The 16,803-nt window shown below is 52.6% G+C and overlaps 5 protein-coding genes and 1 non-coding gene across 6 annotated transcripts; 3 read left to right on the forward strand and 3 right to left on the reverse strand.

Moving 5' to 3' along the window:
• Window positions 1-2,558: 2,558 nt before the first annotated feature.
• Window positions 2,559-2,649, reverse strand: MYCTH_t128. Its single transcript has one exon. It is a non-coding gene; the product is annotated as a tRNA-Glu (tRNA).
• A 2,278-nt stretch (window positions 2,650-4,927) lies between these two features.
• On the forward strand, window positions 4,928-7,351 carry MYCTH_2306212 (uncharacterized protein). The gene is made up of 4 exons (XM_003663910.1): window positions 4,928-5,809; window positions 5,942-6,239; window positions 6,426-6,746; window positions 6,933-7,351. Exons 1-4 carry the CDS (start codon window positions 5,025-5,027, stop codon window positions 7,044-7,046), a joined length of 1,518 nt encoding a protein of 505 aa, XP_003663958.1. The 5' UTR covers window positions 4,928-5,024; the 3' UTR covers window positions 7,047-7,351.
• A 1-nt stretch (window position 7,352) lies between these two features.
• MYCTH_2306214 (uncharacterized protein) lies at window positions 7,353-8,313 on the reverse strand. Its single transcript, XM_003663911.1, has one exon. It carries the CDS (start codon window positions 8,257-8,259, stop codon window positions 7,621-7,623), a length of 639 nt encoding a protein of 212 aa, XP_003663959.1. The 5' UTR covers window positions 8,260-8,313; the 3' UTR covers window positions 7,353-7,620.
• A 1,267-nt stretch (window positions 8,314-9,580) lies between these two features.
• On the forward strand, window positions 9,581-11,039 carry MYCTH_2306215 (uncharacterized protein). The gene is made up of 3 exons (XM_003663912.1): window positions 9,581-10,304; window positions 10,441-10,610; window positions 10,849-11,039. The coding sequence occupies exons 1-3, from the start codon at window positions 10,216-10,218 to the stop codon at window positions 10,947-10,949; spliced, it is 360 nt and encodes a 119-aa protein (XP_003663960.1). The 5' UTR covers window positions 9,581-10,215; the 3' UTR covers window positions 10,950-11,039.
• A 728-nt stretch (window positions 11,040-11,767) lies between these two features.
• MYCTH_2065104 (uncharacterized protein) lies at window positions 11,768-13,732 on the forward strand (the record flags this gene model as incomplete). The annotated part of the gene is made up of 3 exons (XM_003663913.1): window positions 11,768-12,614; window positions 12,723-13,330; window positions 13,484-13,732. The coding sequence occupies 3 exons, from the start codon at window positions 11,768-11,770 to the stop codon at window positions 13,730-13,732; spliced, it is 1,704 nt and encodes a 567-aa protein (XP_003663961.1).
• A 131-nt stretch (window positions 13,733-13,863) lies between these two features.
• Window positions 13,864-16,448, reverse strand: MYCTH_2306216 (uncharacterized protein). Its single transcript, XM_003663914.1, has 3 exons — window positions 15,870-16,448; window positions 14,738-15,777; window positions 13,864-14,622 (listed from the first exon to the last, which is right to left on the reverse strand). The coding sequence occupies exons 1-3, from the start codon at window positions 16,066-16,068 to the stop codon at window positions 14,398-14,400; spliced, it is 1,464 nt and encodes a 487-aa protein (XP_003663962.1). The 5' UTR covers window positions 16,069-16,448; the 3' UTR covers window positions 13,864-14,397.
• Between the last annotated feature and the right edge of the window lie 355 nt (window positions 16,449-16,803).

Raw genomic sequence — 16,803 nt, forward strand, 5'->3', positions numbered from 1 at the left:
CCCTTATTTCGTCCCTTATCTTAATACTCTACTAGGCAAGTCAAGTCAAACATTTATCCTATTTACACAATTCTATATTAAGTTAGAAAACTTCGTTATAGTACTATTTAATCTATTCCTAGAGGAATAGAGCATTAGGTCTAGGTCTTTCGATTCCTTAGGTATTAGTTATCTACGATCCATCCCACCTCTATGTAACTATAAGACCCTATTGCCTTAAGGCTAGGAGAATCGAAACTGGCGGTGTATATTCTCCTACTATATCCTATTTGGCAAGACCTATCTCTAGGTCTATAGTGACTAGTTCGGAGTATAGTGCTTGTTTGTCTTTACTATTACTATCGTGTCCAAGACTATCTATATTACTGCCCTTGTCTTCGTAGCTTGTAGCTACTACTTTAATAATGTCCTTAGTAGTTTCGTTAATAGTTGTAATTTCCTTTCTAGGGGTTAGTTTCCATTCTTTCTTTAGGCTTCGGCATTCTTGCTTATAGTGCTCTTTCTTTCTGTAGTTATAGTAGGTAACATTAGACTTGTCTCTAGTCGTCTTCTTCTAATCCTACTTCTACGCTATATCTATATCTATAGCTCTAGGGTATGTCCTATATAAGGTACTAACGTATACTCGCTTTTTCTTATTGTTAGCCTTAACTATAGTTCTATTTATTTGACCTTATTTCTATTACTCTTATATATAGAGTCAATCATTAATCCTAATAGCCTATACAATATATTTATCTAGAGTCTTAGGCCGATTATACTTATATAGCTTATCCTTAACCTTTTCCTTTAGGCTAATATAGAACAATTATATTAATACCTTATTATTAAGCTAAGACTTAAGCATATCCTATCTAAACTATATAGCATAGGAGGCTACTAACTTAGTCTATCAGAGATTAGCAAGTCTTTCTTATATATAAATCTTCTTATCTTTATCGCCAAAAACTTTCCAAAGCTCTTCTTTAAAACGGTTATAAGATCGGAAGACTATCTATATAAATATATCTTATTTATCTTTATCTTCCTTAGTAAAATAGTCGTTCTACATAGGCTTAAACTATCTAAGTACCTTGCCCTCTAGTCTTATAGCTATATAGAGGACTTTAGCTTTATTGTCCGGAAACTTGTCGTCATTAAGCTAGAAGTAGGATTAGAGGTTTATTAGGAATCCTACAAGATCCTCCTTAGTTCCTCTATATTTGCTAGGTAATTCGATCTTAATACGCTTTGCTTTAGCGCCCTCGAGTACCTTGATTCTAGCGTAGGCCTCGTTAACCAACTTCTACAAGTACTTTTCACAGTTCTCGAGTTCCTTAATTCGAGCTTAAGCAGCCTTATCTCTCTAGTCTAACTCCTAGATCTGCTACTAGAGTTAACTAAGCTAAGCGAGCAGCTATTCGGCCGTGACGTTGGTAGCCATGTCGATATCGAGGTCGAAGTCACCTCTGTTCTAAACCATGATAGAACAAAGGGAGTAGTAATAACGTGTAACGAATCTAACTTAGACTTCTTCTAAAAGGGTCTAGACGGAGGTAGATTGGGTAGGACAAGTAGGCAGGTCGTCTAAGGGATTTGGTAAAGCTAAAGGGTTTATAATAATACTAGAGTTATCTCTTATAGTAATTAGCAATACTTGGTATAAGTACTGTAATTGTGATTGTTACCACTGGTGAACTCCTGGAGTCTATTATAACGAATGACTATCTACATATATATATATTCCTTCTGGCTGCTTATAGCCCTCTTCGATCCTGTCCTTGGATCGCCTTTGGTAGCTAGCTATCCTCTGCTATCTTTCCCTTTTTGGCAATTTATTTGCCCGTGGTAGCCTGCGCTCCCTGGCGATCTGTGTCAGCCTTGCTTCGTGCCCTTCTTGATTGGTGGCTCATTCAGCCCTCTGCGCCCCACCGGGTCGCGGTATATGGTTGGCTCGTGACAAATGAGCTTCTGGGAGCGTTAAAAGCAGTCTATAGTAGGTAGCTATACGAAGGAAAAGAGTGCCTTATTAAACTATCTATAAAGAAGATAAAATGACTGATATTTATAGACAAAGGAATTGGCCAATATGTTGAACAGCCTTATATAGCTATAGCATGTATGTGGCTAATACTCTTAGAAGCTTTATAGCTTCTGACAAATACTGTTCTCAAGGCGCCCTTCGACTATAACAACCTGGAGTACCTTCTACGGATGTAGAGGGAGCGCGAGGTGTATAAAAGATTCGAACAACGCGGCGGTCATCAAGGCCTCTTGGCTTACCATGGCATCTTCGAGTCGGGCATCCGCTTGGAGTAATTATGCGTCTCGTCATAACCTGAATGGTAACGGAGGTTTTGGTGCGGATTAATTATGAAGCGTACGGGACTGAACTGCGAAGATGATTGGCTGCTGTCGCTCTGCCTGCGTTGGGCATGCGGTGACAAAACCTGCATAGGCAAAACAGAAGAGAATACAGAAAAACACTGGCAAAAAGGAATAGCGTACACTCTCAAAGTACAGGCCGCTTTCTTGGGGCGATCTTAATTCGCCCGAGTGAAGGGATTTCCAAAAAGTGACTCGGATGCCGGGAATCGAACCCGGAGCTGTTGAGGAAATTCACTGCTGAGCAATGAGAGTCAACGATGTTGGCCATTACACCACACCCGAGAAGGGTGTTTTGGAATTGTCGAAAGCTCGGTTTGGGAGCCACCACTATCAGCGAGGATGCATTATTGCGAGCCCTAGTCATCTCAAAAGCGGATACTTTATCCCGAAAAAAAAAAAAAAGGAACAGAGCAACCTGATAAACTCACATTCTCCCCTTGGTTTTGTAAATAGGTAGGTGGTGTAAAGGCCCACTGTCGACGGTAAGTCGCAATTTCGGCCACTCTGCAAAAGCAGTGTGTGAGTGGGCCACACTTCGGTCCTCGGGGCCAAACCACCGAGCCGTGCCCCAAAGCGCGCCGCAACAACGACCAGAAAGAAGTAATTAGAGCAAACGCAAGCTATCCTATGCTCCCCACAGCTCCTTCGGCGCCCTGTTGCCGCAGAAGACCTCCGACAGTAGAGCTTCCTCGGCTAGCGATGAGTTTTGAGAGCGTTGACGACATAGCTAAGGTGAGATTCAGCCTATCAGGATTCACGCTGTATGTACATACGGATTACATACATACGCGTCTTAGTATATTACGGACTACGGATTGCTCCTCCGTACTAATTATGCATCATTGCGGAGCTGCATCACCAAGCGCATTTAATCCACCAAGTCAAACCCTAGGAACGCAGTTTTGCCTTCATTTGCTTTTGGATGGTTCAATCACTGAATATAGAGCAATAAACGGTCCATACGAAATCAAGGCGCCGAGACGGTCATGATACCCGAGTTTGTAATACGGAGGAGAAGTTCCCCGCCGATCCAAGCAACAACTGGAACTGCACGACAATACCATCGAACTTGATGTGACAAAATCGAAGATGCTGGACAACGAAACACCAGAGCCCCGAGCAAGTGAGCAGACGATCGAAATTGACCCGAACCCACCGAAATGGTGGAGTAAAAGAGGCAGTCGTGATCATCAGGTACCTGTGTTCGTACACTACACCAACTACATAATACCTGTCTATACTACATGTATTCGGCAATGATTAATAATCCTTGTAATGCTCGCTTCGGGGTCGATAACCTCAGCTTGATGCAGGCGAGCATTGTCTTCGGTTTCCTGCAGGTACCTAATTACCTTGCATCGCTTGGCGGTCTTCGGCTGTTTTTTGTGTTTGGGAAAGAACAGCACAGAACTCACCACCATTATTCCTCGGCCGACTTCCAACATTATCAATCGAATGTGTGGATTCAAGGTTTCCAAATCTAACTATGCACGTATAGGTATATGCACAGTACGCGTGTTTGGTCACATTGGCTTGTCCCCATGCCTGGAACACGTAAATAGTGTATTTAGTTCGTCATTCCTTTCTCTCTCAGAACTTAATCGCAACCGAGGTCGGGCAAGGCACCTTGGGTGGAACCTGCCGGCCCGAGACTGCAACTGCGGGATGCAACTTCGGCCGGATGACGGGCATTAGCGGGGAAGCAATGGCGCCAATCAGTGGTTTCCTCCGCCATTCATATTATACCCAAACCTTTGTCGGCAGGTCTCGAAACTTCCCAAACGACAATCAAGTTTCCAGCGCTAACCCCCGGCGGCAGGTCACGCTGACTCCTACTGGCTGGTGGGAGGCCATGTATACGAGCAGTGCTTTCGTTGTGAGGTTAGAGGCTGGCTGAAGCTGCCAGAGTCGACAGGCTTGCTTCAAGGGAACTTCAACAAAGGCGAGCATCTCCTAATTACCTGCCTACCTAGACATCGTTCCAGCGCACTGGGAACATCGTGGTCGACCACCCTCATCCGACTGCCGAACCGCCCTGCATGCTGGGTATTCCAGAACCACCACTCATACCTACCTTACAACAAATACATTATGTCCTGATCAGCGTGGTAGGATCTGGAAAGCCTGGCAGAGATCACGGGCCGTCGACTCATCATGCATGTCTCGAACACATTAGTGCCCGCTGTTGCAGTGCAGCTTAGTGCCAGCGCGCCTACCATCTGTGTTTCGAAGCGTTTTGCATTCCCAATGAAGAGCTCGAGTTTTCTGGCGCTGACAAATCCTATCATCTAGATGCAATTAACTCAGATGAAGATGGGTGATGCGGTTCGCAATGGAGGGAGGACATCGGCGTGGCAAGGTGTTGCCGACGCCAGATGTACGTCAGATTCACGAACACGGAGGAGCGAACCCCTCCAAGGTTCATCGCCCCCCATAAACAGGCGCCCTAGTGATATTGCTTCAAATTGACCCGTATTTATGCGAGTCGTAGCGACACATAAAGGGAGCGAAATCTGAGCCAAGGGAGAAGGCAGACGGCAGACCAGCTGGAGGCCATCGACCATCGACCTTGAGTCATCACGAAAACATCATCAACGTTTCAGAGACACATACAGACCGCCGATCGCAAGAACCAAAAGGGAAAAAAAAAGAACGAAATGCTCCCCGAAGCCTTCTCCTTCATACCCGGGCCCTACCAGGTTCCGGCTCTCGCCTCCCTCCTGCTCTTTGTTTTCCTCGTCATCTGGTACGGCCTCTCGTGGCGGCGCTTGTCGCACATTCCTGGACCCCCTCTTGCCTCGCTCTCCTACCTCTGGATGCTGCGCATCGCCCGGTCGGGCGAGCAGTCGGCGCGGTACGCGCACATCAACGCCAAGTATGGCTCGCTCGCGCGCATCGGCCCCAACGAGCTCATCATCGACGACCCGGCCGTGGTGCGGCGCATGAACGCGGCCCGCAGCCCCTACCGGCGTAGCTCCTGGTACTCGGCCATGCGCCTGGACCCGTACCAGGAGGACTTGTTCAGCATGGCGGACACGGCGGAGCACGACCTCCTGCGCGCCAAGATGTCCTTTGGCTTCGGCGGCAAGGAGCTCCCGGACGTGGAGGGTGACATCGACGCGCAGGTGGACTTGCTCGTGCACCTGATCCGGTCAAAATACCTGTCGGACGAGAACGGGGTGACGTGCCCCTTCGACATGGCCATCACGGCCCAGTACTTCACCATGGACGTCATCACCAAGCTCGTTTTCGGCAAGCAGCTCGGCTTTCTAGAGACCGACTCGGACGTATACAACCTGATCCACAGTTCTGAGGGCCCGTTGCAGCTTCAGGTGCTGAAGAGCGAGATGCCCCTGATTGGGCGCATCTTTAGCCAGCCTTGGGTCTTGAAGAATCTCGGCCCGAAGAAGACCAACGCGGGCGGACTGGGCCGAATCTTGGGGTGAGTCGCTTTTTGTTTTACCCTTTTCCTTCCTTCGTTCCACGGTTCTCTCTCTCTCTCTCTCGGGAAATCAATCAAAGGGTGGGGGGTTGGGTTTCATTACTGATGCTAATTCAAGATCTGTGTATGCAGGACGGCCGAGGAAGTGGTCGCCAAGCGCTTCCGCCATGACGCAAAGGACGAGATGGACATGATGGGTTCCTTCATTCGCCACGGAGTCACGCAGCAACAGTGCGAGGTCAACACCCCCTTCATTCTGGTCGCCGGAAGTGACACGACCGCGTCGGCAATCCGCGGCACCATGCTTCATCTGGCCACCACCCGGCACGCGTACAACAAACTCCGGGATGAGATTGACCGCGCTGTGGCCGAGGGTCGCATCTCCAGCCCGGTTACGGTCGAGGAGGCAATGAAGCTCGAATATCTTCAGGTGAGTGCTGTGTTGTCTCAGAAATCAAACACAGACCCCTCTCTCCCCCCGGGACCCTTTGCCCCCCACCACCACCAAACAGAAAAAAAGAAAGAAAGAACAAGGAAAAAAAAAGGAAGGAGTGTGGTTAGAAGGATGCCTGAACACTAACGTTAACCATGTTGCTAATTACACGAATCTTAACAGGCCGTCATCTACGAAGGAATCCGCGTCCAGATCCCCTTCTCCGGCCTGCTCATGAAGGAGGTGCCGCCGGAGGGGGACACCATCAACGGCGTTTTCGTGCCTGGCGGCAGCCGCATTGCGCACAACACGCTGGCCATCATGCGCCGGCCCGAGATCTTTGGCCAGGACGTCGACGTCTTCCGCCCGGAACGCTGGTTGGGTGTTTCGCCGGAGCAGAAGCAGCTCATGGTCCAGACAACCGAGCTCGTTTTTGGCTACGGCCGGTGGAGCTGCCTCGGCAAGCCCGTCGCCTTTATTGAGCTGAACAAGGTCTTTGTCGAGGTATGTGTTAATTTTCTTCTTTCCCATTTTCTATTAGTAATCTTTCACGCTTATCATTCCATCTTCTCTTTCTTGACTTTCTGCTCCGATCTCTCATCTTCTCCATCTCTTGTGCCCTTCGTTTTCTCTTCTCTTTCTCTTTGCCTTATATCAGCTACAGCAGGGGACTAACGACTTGAATCATAGCTCCTGCGACGCTTCGATTTCGAGATCCTCTACCCCAAGCGGCCTTGGCGCGAATTGAACTTCAACATTTTCTATCACTCGGAGCTCTGGATGCGCGTCACTGGGCGGCACTAAGGAATTATCGAGAAGCGCAGGTGCAGGGGATCGACATATGAGGGGAGGGGAGTCTAATTAGTTCGACGGCATGGTTTGCAATATTTTTACGTCCACCCCTATCACCGGAGTGTGTTCCGTATAATCATGTATGCCATTTACTAGTTGTATTGGGAGTTGAGGAAGGCAACAGAAGAGTGATTGGGGGCTTGCAGGGTGAGGATGACGTGTTATGGAAGGGGGGGACTGACGAAATATCCCCCCTGTTTTGGGAAGTTTTCCAAACTCTATCTAAGGGGGTTATTTCTTCAGCATATATCCAGGTGAGGATATGTATCATGACTTTAGCCAGTAGGTATAATATTCATAACGAGAGTCAGGGTGTTTTGATGGTTCGATTCTATCATCGTGTAACTGCTGCTTACACATCCATCGGGGAGCTCAGGGGCGTTCTCTGTTTGTGATCATAGGATCCCCCTTCATGACCTTCGCATGCACTTTCTTGTCGGCCCACGTCAGCACTCATACTCCCGCTCTCCATCCCCTTTCTCCCTCACACCTTACATCTCTCTTCCGCTCCCCCCTCCTCCACTTTTCACTCCCCCGTGTTCCCGCTAGGCGGCAAGCCGCTTTCGGGCGGCAGGTCCTCGCCCACATCCTGGCCTGCGACAACGAGCGGCTTGCAGTGCTGCAGGACGAACAGCATGCGCGCCCACTGGGTCTGGCTGCGGTTGACCCACTGGTGTTGGGTGGCGCGCTGCACGGCCACGTCGCCGCGGCGGAGGGTGCGGCGGTCGCCGCTGTCGAGCACCATGTCGACCTCGCCCTCGAGCACGACGCCGTAGTCGAGGCTGAGCGTGCGGTGCATGCCGCAGGCGTAGCCCGGCGCGAAGTCCACGAACCGCAGCACCGTGCCGCCCGGGCGCACCAGCCCCAGCGTCCCCGACGCCACCACCCGCTCGTGCTCCGCCACGTCCGCCTCCCCGTTCAGTTCCGGCGGGAAGGCCGACGTCGTGTACGGCACGGCGAACGCCAGGTTCCCCTCGTCGTACGGCGCCCACGAAAATTTCGTCTCCGAGTGCACCACGGCCTGCCCGGCCTCGTTGTGGGTCGTGATGAAGCGAGTCGGCTGCGGGAGGTCGGAGATTGGCGCGGACGACGACGCCGACGCGGCCTCTTGGGCTTGGTCTTGGGCCGTGCCGGAGGCAGTAACGGGCTTGGATGTGGCCGTCATTGATTCTTTCCTTTCGGTTTCTCTCCTTTGCACTTTGCTGGTGACTTGTATGAGTGGCCTTTGGTCGAAAGAAAGAAGTCCGGTTTTTCTTGTTTTTTTAGCAACTACAGGAGAAAAGAAGGGGGAAGAGGAAACGTATGCGCCATCCTTCGAGGGGCACTATTTATATTCCGTGTAAGACTGCTCTCAATGCTGTTGTGTTCAGTGAAGGGATCCCCGCTCGGCGCGGTTCGTAGCTTCCGATGTTAAGCCCTTTTTGCCCAACGTGTTTGTGGTGAAACAATTTCGGAAAGAACACGGCCAATGAAAGGGGCTCCTTACCCGTTGTCTAAGACAGCAAGGAGAGGAGAGCAGGAACATCATGACCATGGGTCGGAAGCCGAGTCGCCGCAGCGTGTGTGTTTTGTGCTGCTTATTCAGGCCTGCAGATTCCCGGTGGGTTCAGACCGGAGCATCTGAGGGGACGAGTCTACTTCTTAAGAGCAATTGCGATGGAGTATAAGCAGGCGATGGACAAAATGCATCGAAGCCGCCCCCGGCCTGCGTGTAAGGTACGTATCATGCCTTCCACGAGTTCTTACCAGAGGGACGCTATACAAATCAGCCCACTTTAGCCAAGTTTCTCCAGCAACTCCCCTTTCCGCCGCCGAATGCTAATTGCAAAAGCGAGGGGGGAAACGAAGAAGGGAATGAAAGAGAAAAAAACAAGATAATAACAGGTTATATAAGATGAATCAAAATATCACTCAAGAGAATCGCGCCATTGCTGTTCCATTGCATGTTCTGCCATCTCAAGTGATCTAGAAGGCGCCAAATTGCCAATCATGCCATGTACGAATGGTAGGTCGGGCCTTCAAGATACTAAGGGAAGAAGAAAGGAATAAACGATTTGTCGGTATAATAGAAGACATCGCGTCAGGGAAACAATGTGGCCAACTCTTTCCCCATATGGCCCAATCTTGAATCCTTCGGAATGCATGCGTTGGGAAACATTATGTTCTGTAATTACATGGAAAAGGAAGTTACATATAGGCTTTTTTAATCAACTCACCCACACCGCATTGAGTGGTCAAACAATGGAGGGTTCGACACTCGACTCGGATTAGCCTTCCGGCCTTGGATCCTTGTTCTTTAACGTCTTCCTTTTTCCTATCCTTGTGCCATGTCTTTTTTTTGGGTTATTTTAATTATATTATTTTATTATTGGTTATTACTGTTGATTACCTAATCAAGTGAGTGAGGAACCACGCAGTTTTGGATGGTCAGAATACCCATACTTAAGGTGCAATTGCTGGCGGGCAATTGCGGCGTCGCATTTGCTTGTCGACATGGAGGCAGCACGGCAGCGAACTTGTCACATTCATGGTAACATTTGATTGTGGCTCCTTTGTAATATGTCTGCTGGCCGTTGATTCAAGGCTGGTTGCAATCTTGGGCTTTCTCGGATCCTCTAAGGAATACAGTGATGGCCTCCCTTTTTGGCCGAAACCGATCTCCTTAGCCGGACCTGAGGCTCTGCGCCGCTCGCCATCCGATCTTCTCATTGCTCGGCACAACAAGTCTAATGTTTCGGATTGGGTAAATGGCACGATGCAGGCCGGCTGTTGTTTTCGGAAGTCCGGTTGGCGCCCTGTGCGGACCATTCTGGAAATGGCTGGGCCGGCCCGCCCGGTCGAAACGAAACAACAACATCAATCCGCGGCGCGATGGTTTTTTGGAGCTGGTTACGGCCAGCTCGAGGCCCCAAGGAAGGTCTCGCAAACCAGTGGAAAGAGCAAGTTGGATGACATCGGCGCAGAGCATAAATTGGCCGGCTCCTTCTTCCCGAATGACAGCAGTTCAGAGAACAGCATCAGCATTGCAGCAACGAAGACAGTTCTGATTCAACTTTGGCATAACTTGACCAGCCAGCTATTCATTGTCTCGTTACCCGATTCTTATCTAACAACCGACAACATGCGTGCCACCGCCACCGTCCTCTTCATCGCCTCCCTGGCCAGCACCGCACTTGGCGCTGCTACCAAGTTCTACTCCGATGACAAGTGGTACGTAATGATTTATCTTACCTACCTACTCGATCATCATCTACCCTCACCCCCCCTTTTCTCTCCTTTCACTCTGCACCCCGATAAACTTCTGGCTAATACAGTCTTCCTCGACCCTTCTGTTCCGGCTTCACAGCGAGCACGAGATTGGCAAGAAGGTATACAACGGCTTTAGCACCGGCGACGCCCCGATTCCCAAGGAGGCTGTGGCCATCAAGAGCGACTCCATCATGGACGTCTGGTACTCGTACCAGCGCAACGATGGCAAGAACTGCCAGGGCGACCTCATCCTCAGGCTCGACAACGGTATGTCAGACTTGGATGCTTTGCATACTCTGAAGTTTTTGTTCTACTCTTATTTTACTTTACACGATCCCTTTTCCTCCGTTATCCAACTTTCCCCCATCCATCATCTGGGCGTGACTCGCCCAAAACAGCACATAATGTGCCACCGCCCCCTTGCTCTCTCCTCCGCCATCCCCACCCTTGGACGAGTGCGAATGGGCTGACTTAATTTTTTTCCCCTCTTCTTTTGTGAAAACAGGCAAGTGCTACAATCTTGAGAAGGACCTGGGGAGCGCCGGTTGCACTAGGCTCTGCGTCAACGCCCTGGGCGGCGGTGAGTGCGCCTCGAGCCCGGCCTAAGTGCGCCGGCCACTTCGAGCGCCCGCACGGTGGTCTGTTCCAGTTATTCTTTGTTATTACTCAGTTTGGAGCAAAGTAGTAGGTCTGCGCAAGAGATAGACGGGAAGAGTCCTATGTGGGCTGAGTTATGGGGATGTACTTCTTTTTTTTTTTTTTTTTTTTCTGTGGCAAGGTAGCAAATGGACGCGGCACAATGTTTCGGAAAGTTCACGCATGTCTCTTTCCTCTTTTTCGTTGGTGCAAGCAATAATATCAGTAGAGGCGCGGCTTTGGTTTACTGCCATTCCCGCGTTATTCCCAATGCGATGACGGTCATAGGGGGGTTATCTACAGGTGGTGCACCAATGCCTGCTTCCACTAGAGAGAGACGGTGTCGAGAAGGAACTTCAACAATCTGAATAAGAAAAGGATTAACCATCTGACACGGGCAGCTGGCTTCTAGAGCAGGGAAGCTGTACCGAAACTGAACTACACAGTACCTGTATTGACGTCACGGTTGGTAAGCAGATAGAACACCCAGATCGCCCCACTGTAATCCGTACGGATTACTGGTGTGTGTATCAGGCAAAGGTAATGTTGGCCGTATGGAAACACTTGAGGCTCATACGGATTGATTACTGTACGGATGTATAGTAGTGTGTACCTGGATCGCCGTTTTAAACCACCTTTTTCAGTCCTTTAATTATTATGTCCAAGCCAGAGATCAAAATAGTACTACCTACCTCCCTCAAGCACAAATAACTTGGTAATCCCCTACCAAACCGAATGATTTGTCTCTATTTATAATGCCCAACTACAATAGGTAGTGTGTCCTCACCATGCTCAAACTCGACAGGATAACAAGGTCCAAGTCCGCGACCAAACTCCCCGAGCACCATGTCGCCGCGGCCGGCAGCGCCGAGGCAGCGTCGGGATGGGCCTCGTACGTCCCGTCATGGTCCCCTTCTCCCGGTGGCAGCCGTCCGTCGCTGAGCGAGGCCAGGGTGGCCGGTTTCCGCAATCCCTGGCCGTCCTGGCACCGGCCGACCTTGGCCGAGACGTGGAACAGCTTCCGATGGGGCGAGGACGGGGACGGCGACGGCTGCGTCGAGCTGGCCGCATCCCATCTGCCCGATCGCGCCGACGCCGACGCCGACGATGACCCGGCACAGCCGCAGGACCCGCCCAAGAGCATGCGGCCTTCTTTCGCCGACGCCCGCGAAGGGCCGGACTCCGTAGGGGCCAAGGCGGCCCGCCTGCTGCGCGTAGAGACGCCCGACTTCTCGTTTCCGCCGGGCACCACGGCCAAGACGACCTGGTTGGGTCACGCTGGTGTCCTGGTCCAACTGCCACCGCTCGACGACGCCAAGCTCGGCCGTCCGGTGCGCGCCCTCTTCGACCCGTTGTTCGGGGACCGGTGCTCGCCCAGTCGGTTCGCCGGCCCGGTCCGCTCGTACCCTCCGCCGTGCCGGGTGCAGGACCTTCCCCCGATCGACCTCGTCCTCATCTCGCACAACCACTTCGACCACATGGATGCCGGCTCCATCCTGTCCGTCTGGGACCACAGCCGGGACTCGGCCCGCTTCTTCGTGCCCCTCGGGAACGCAAAGTGTCTCCTCGGATGGGGCATCCCTGCCGACCGCGTCGTCGAGTTGGACTGGTGGGACTCGGCCGACTTCACATGCGGTCTTCCAACCCCGGCCGGAAACGACAGCAACAACGACAACAACAAAAACAACAACAGCAGCAGCAGTAGTAGTAGTAGTAGCAGTACCAATAGCAACATGCTCCGAGTCCACTGCACCCCGGCCCAGCACAACAGCTCCCGCTCCTTCGGCGACACCAACACGGCCCTCTGGTCGAGTTGGCTCCTCGAACTCTCCCCGGCCACCCACCATCACCACCACCACCACCACCACCACCACCACCACCACCATCAGCATCACCACCGCCACCAACAGGAGCAACAACAACAACCCTACCGTGTCTTCTTCGCCGGCGACACGGGCTACCAGTTCCACCCGGACCCTTCCTGGCCGCCGTCCCCCAACAACCCGGGCGGCAGTGAATACCACGACCACGAAGACAAGGACAAGGAGGAGGAGGAGGAGGAGGACGAGGACGAGGACGAGGAGGGAGGGCCGTCCCCGGCCTGCCCGGCCTTCGCGCAGATCCGCGCCCGCATCGGCGCCCCGCAGCTCCTGCTCCTCCCCGTCTCCGTCGGCGCCACCTTCTCCTACCTGCGCAGCTTCTTCGCCTCCTTTCCCCTCGGGCTCGCCTCCTCCTTCCCCTCCTCCTCCTCCTCCTCCTCCTACACCCGCTTCAACCCCTTCCCGCGCCACAGCGCCGGCGTCACCGCCGCCAACCACTTGGCCCCCTGGGACGCTGTCCGCGTCTTGCGCGTCATGGCCGGGCCTCCGCCGCGTCGTCGTCGTCGTCGCCAGAGGAGGCGGAGCAGAAAAGGGGGGGAGGGGCGGCCGGATGATGGCAATGATGATGATGATGGTGGTGGTGGTGGTGTCGGGGACAGTGACGGGGGCAATGTCAGTGACGAGGCAGGTAGCGGCAGCGGCGGCGGCGATGGCGCGGTCGCCGTTGCCATGCACTGGGGCACGTTCGTCCCGGACCCCGAGGAGGTCCTGAGGACGCTGGGCGCCCTGGAGTGGGCCTGCCGGAAGCAGGGGGTGAGGTTCGCGAGGGAGCTGCGGAGGGGCAAGGGGCAGGCGACCGCTGAGGATACGGGCGGTCGGGACCGGGGGCTGGTGTTTGTGGCGCTCCATCACGGTGCCGGTGTTGTCGTGTGAGTATTTAATTAATTACTCATTGGAACCCGCCGTTTGTGATCCCGTGAGTAGAGTCAATTCTTCTGGCTGTGCCTTGCACGGGCCTTTTTATTTATTTATTTATTTATTTATTTTTTAAGTGTTGGTAGAAGAGTTCCCCTTAGCCAGCCATCCAACTGACATTGGGCTCGATTCAGGTCAAAACAGAATATAATTAATAGGTAATTTCCAGCGCGGGGACAAATGTTTCATACTCAAGCTCCCGTTCGGCGGCGGAACAGTCTTCCGTAACTACTATTATTGTATTGCTCTTGTTGATGCATGTTCGAATAATCAAATTCTCTTCGGGGTTCGTTCTCGATGCCAGGCAACAGTAGTCGACAACAGAAGAACACAATAAACGGCCCGCGGAGCTTTGACTACCTTAACTACCTAGCTGTGAGCCTCTCTTCCGCTAACTGATAATTAATATCTAATCAACCCCGGGCCACCCTTTGCCGAACTAGCACCTTAAAGTTCTCCGGCTTCACGAACCAATGGTTCCGGGTCCGCCATTCCTGTTCGTCGCAGAGCTCGAAATCGAAATCCCGAACCAGCCTCGGCACCAGCTTGCACATTTCCAGCATGGAAATGTGGCGCCCGATGCAGGTGCGAGAGCCCAGCCCAAACTGAGGAGAGTTTCTCCGTCAGCTCGAGGTCAAACATGGGGTGTAATTACCTACAAATAATAGTCCAGGAGGGACAGGAGGGAGAAAAACAAAGGGAAAACTTACCGGCATCCAGTGCCGGTTCATGACACGGATCTTCTCCTTGTCTCCATGGAGCCATCTGTCTGGGTTGAAGACATCTGCGTCGTCACCAAATATCCCTTTATTGCTGTGCTCAACCCAGCTGTTGATGCCGACGATGGTCTGGCGGTTGTAGTCTCTCCTCTTAGTAACTCTCGCAGCCAGCGGCTCCCGGAACCGAGAGGGAGGGGGGACAAAAACCAAGGAAGGGAGAAAGGGGGGGGGGGGGGAGACTTACCCCTGCCGGGAAGAAGATCCCATTGAAGGTCAGCCCCTCCTCCGGAACCACCCTCTCGAGGGGCAGACCGGTGGCCGGATGGACGCGCAGCGCCTCCTTGATGACCGCTTGGAGGTAGGGCATGTCCTGGCTTTGTGCGAACGTGACGCGAGCCGACGCCGCGTTCTCGTCGTGGTCGCGGGGGCAGAGCTGGTCGACCTCCTCGCGCAGCCGTCGGAAAACGGCCGGGTTCCGCAGGGCGTGGTACAGTATCGCGCTGAGGCTTATGGACGTGGTGTCGGAGCCCGCCATCATGTTGGACACGCACCCCGCGAGGACGTGGTACCGGGTAAATGCGGAGGGCGTCTCCGTGTGTTTCTGGAGGAACTTGCTGAGGAAGTCCATCGTCGTTGGCTGCTGCTGCTGCCACTGGTCCTCGGAAGAGTTGCTGTTCTTTTCGGCAACCGGTTGTCCGCTGGGCTTCTCCTGATGAACCGCCATACATTCCTTGGTGAAATTGATGATGTACTGCCTTCCCTTTCCGCGCGACCCGGCCAGCCAATTGCGCACCCTGAAAAGGATGGGGTGAAGCCACGGGTAGACCCCGACGACGCTGGCGTAGGCCAGAGCGTCGTCGATATTCTGGATCACATTGCCGACGTCCTGGCCGGCGTCGAGGAAGCCGATCCTCCTCGAGTACGTCACCAGGCTGATGACATCGAAGGCGTAGCACTGCAGCCAGTGGCCCATGTCCACGGGCTGGCTCCACGCGTTGGCGCCCATTCCGGACAGCCTCTGACACAGGAGCTCCACACACTCGTCGACGTATGCCTCGTAGTGGACGAGCGCGGACATGTTATACGTGTTTTGGTACTGGCGTCGGTTGGACGCGTGCCGCTTGGCATCTTGATCTGCAAACAAGGTCCAGTCTTGAGGAGAGGGGGAAGACCAGGGCTGATACCAGGAGGACTTTGTGAACTTGCTCCCCGGGCCGTAGATGGCATTGGCTGCCAGGGGGTCGGCGATGCTGTACCGGTTGACGCCGTACCGCACTACGGGGCCTTGCCAGGCGGTGTCAGCTTCACTGACCTTCAGTAGGCAGGCCATGTAGCCCATCCATCGCCGATGAAGCTCCAGGCAGGGACGAGCGTACCATATTTCCGATGCAGCTCAACGTTGTCCTTCTCAAACCGGCCACGAAAGACACGGTAAGCATACCACAGATCCGTGAACCGGGCAACAAACGGTCCCGGGACGGACCAAAGGCCGCGAAAGAAGACTCTCCGTATCGCCAGCACCAGGGCGGTAGCGAGCAGCACGAGTGACGTAGCGGAGCAAAGAACTTGCAACATCTTAAGAGACATTGAGTGAACGACTTAACTGCAACTTCTCAAACTGGAGTAATGAGTAGTTCCTTGGGCCTGGTCTTCACGCTTTGGTTCGGATATAAGGCCTTCGGCAATATGACAGATGACGATGCGGGGGAAAGGGATGATCAGCGACCCCGCAGAGTGTCAGTATTCAGAAGGATGAAAGAGATAGCTCCTGTCCGGCATAAATCAGAGGCAAGTTGTTGAGGTAATTAGAACTCCCTTGGTGGCAGACAAAAGCGGTTGCCATCACATCCTTCGGAAATATCTATCCGAATCACTTCCTCGTGACGTTGCAGGCTTCGGCTTGAGGAGCCTTAGACAATGGCAATGACTGGCTCGATTTAAACTTCGTGCAACCCTCATTGCCACGAAAATTCGCAAATCGGAACCCTTTTCACAATCATGGTGAGAATATCGGCCATGTCGTAAGCTTAGTCTTATTAATTCCCATCCACGCCTCACCCAGCTTTTGTGCAGAGTTACTCCTGTTCATAACCCTGCAAATCTTGAGGGTGGGTGGAGAGCAATGAAGAACGAAGAGGATAATTAATTATGAAACGGTTGACCACTTCAACCGTCACCGCGGCGACAGTTTACCAGGACTAAGATATCTGCCATCAGAGATTTTCTAGAAGAACGCCCGATCCGGTGACTACGGCTTTTCATAAAACGCAGCCAAACCAAGCCAAGCCGAGAGGTTAAGGTGTGACACGA

The sequence above is a fragment of the Thermothelomyces thermophilus genome, chromosome 4 (genome assembly GCF_000226095.1).
Source record: "Thermothelomyces thermophilus ATCC 42464 chromosome 4, complete sequence".
Taxonomy (NCBI): Eukaryota; Fungi; Ascomycota; class Sordariomycetes; order Sordariales; family Chaetomiaceae; genus Thermothelomyces; species Thermothelomyces thermophilus.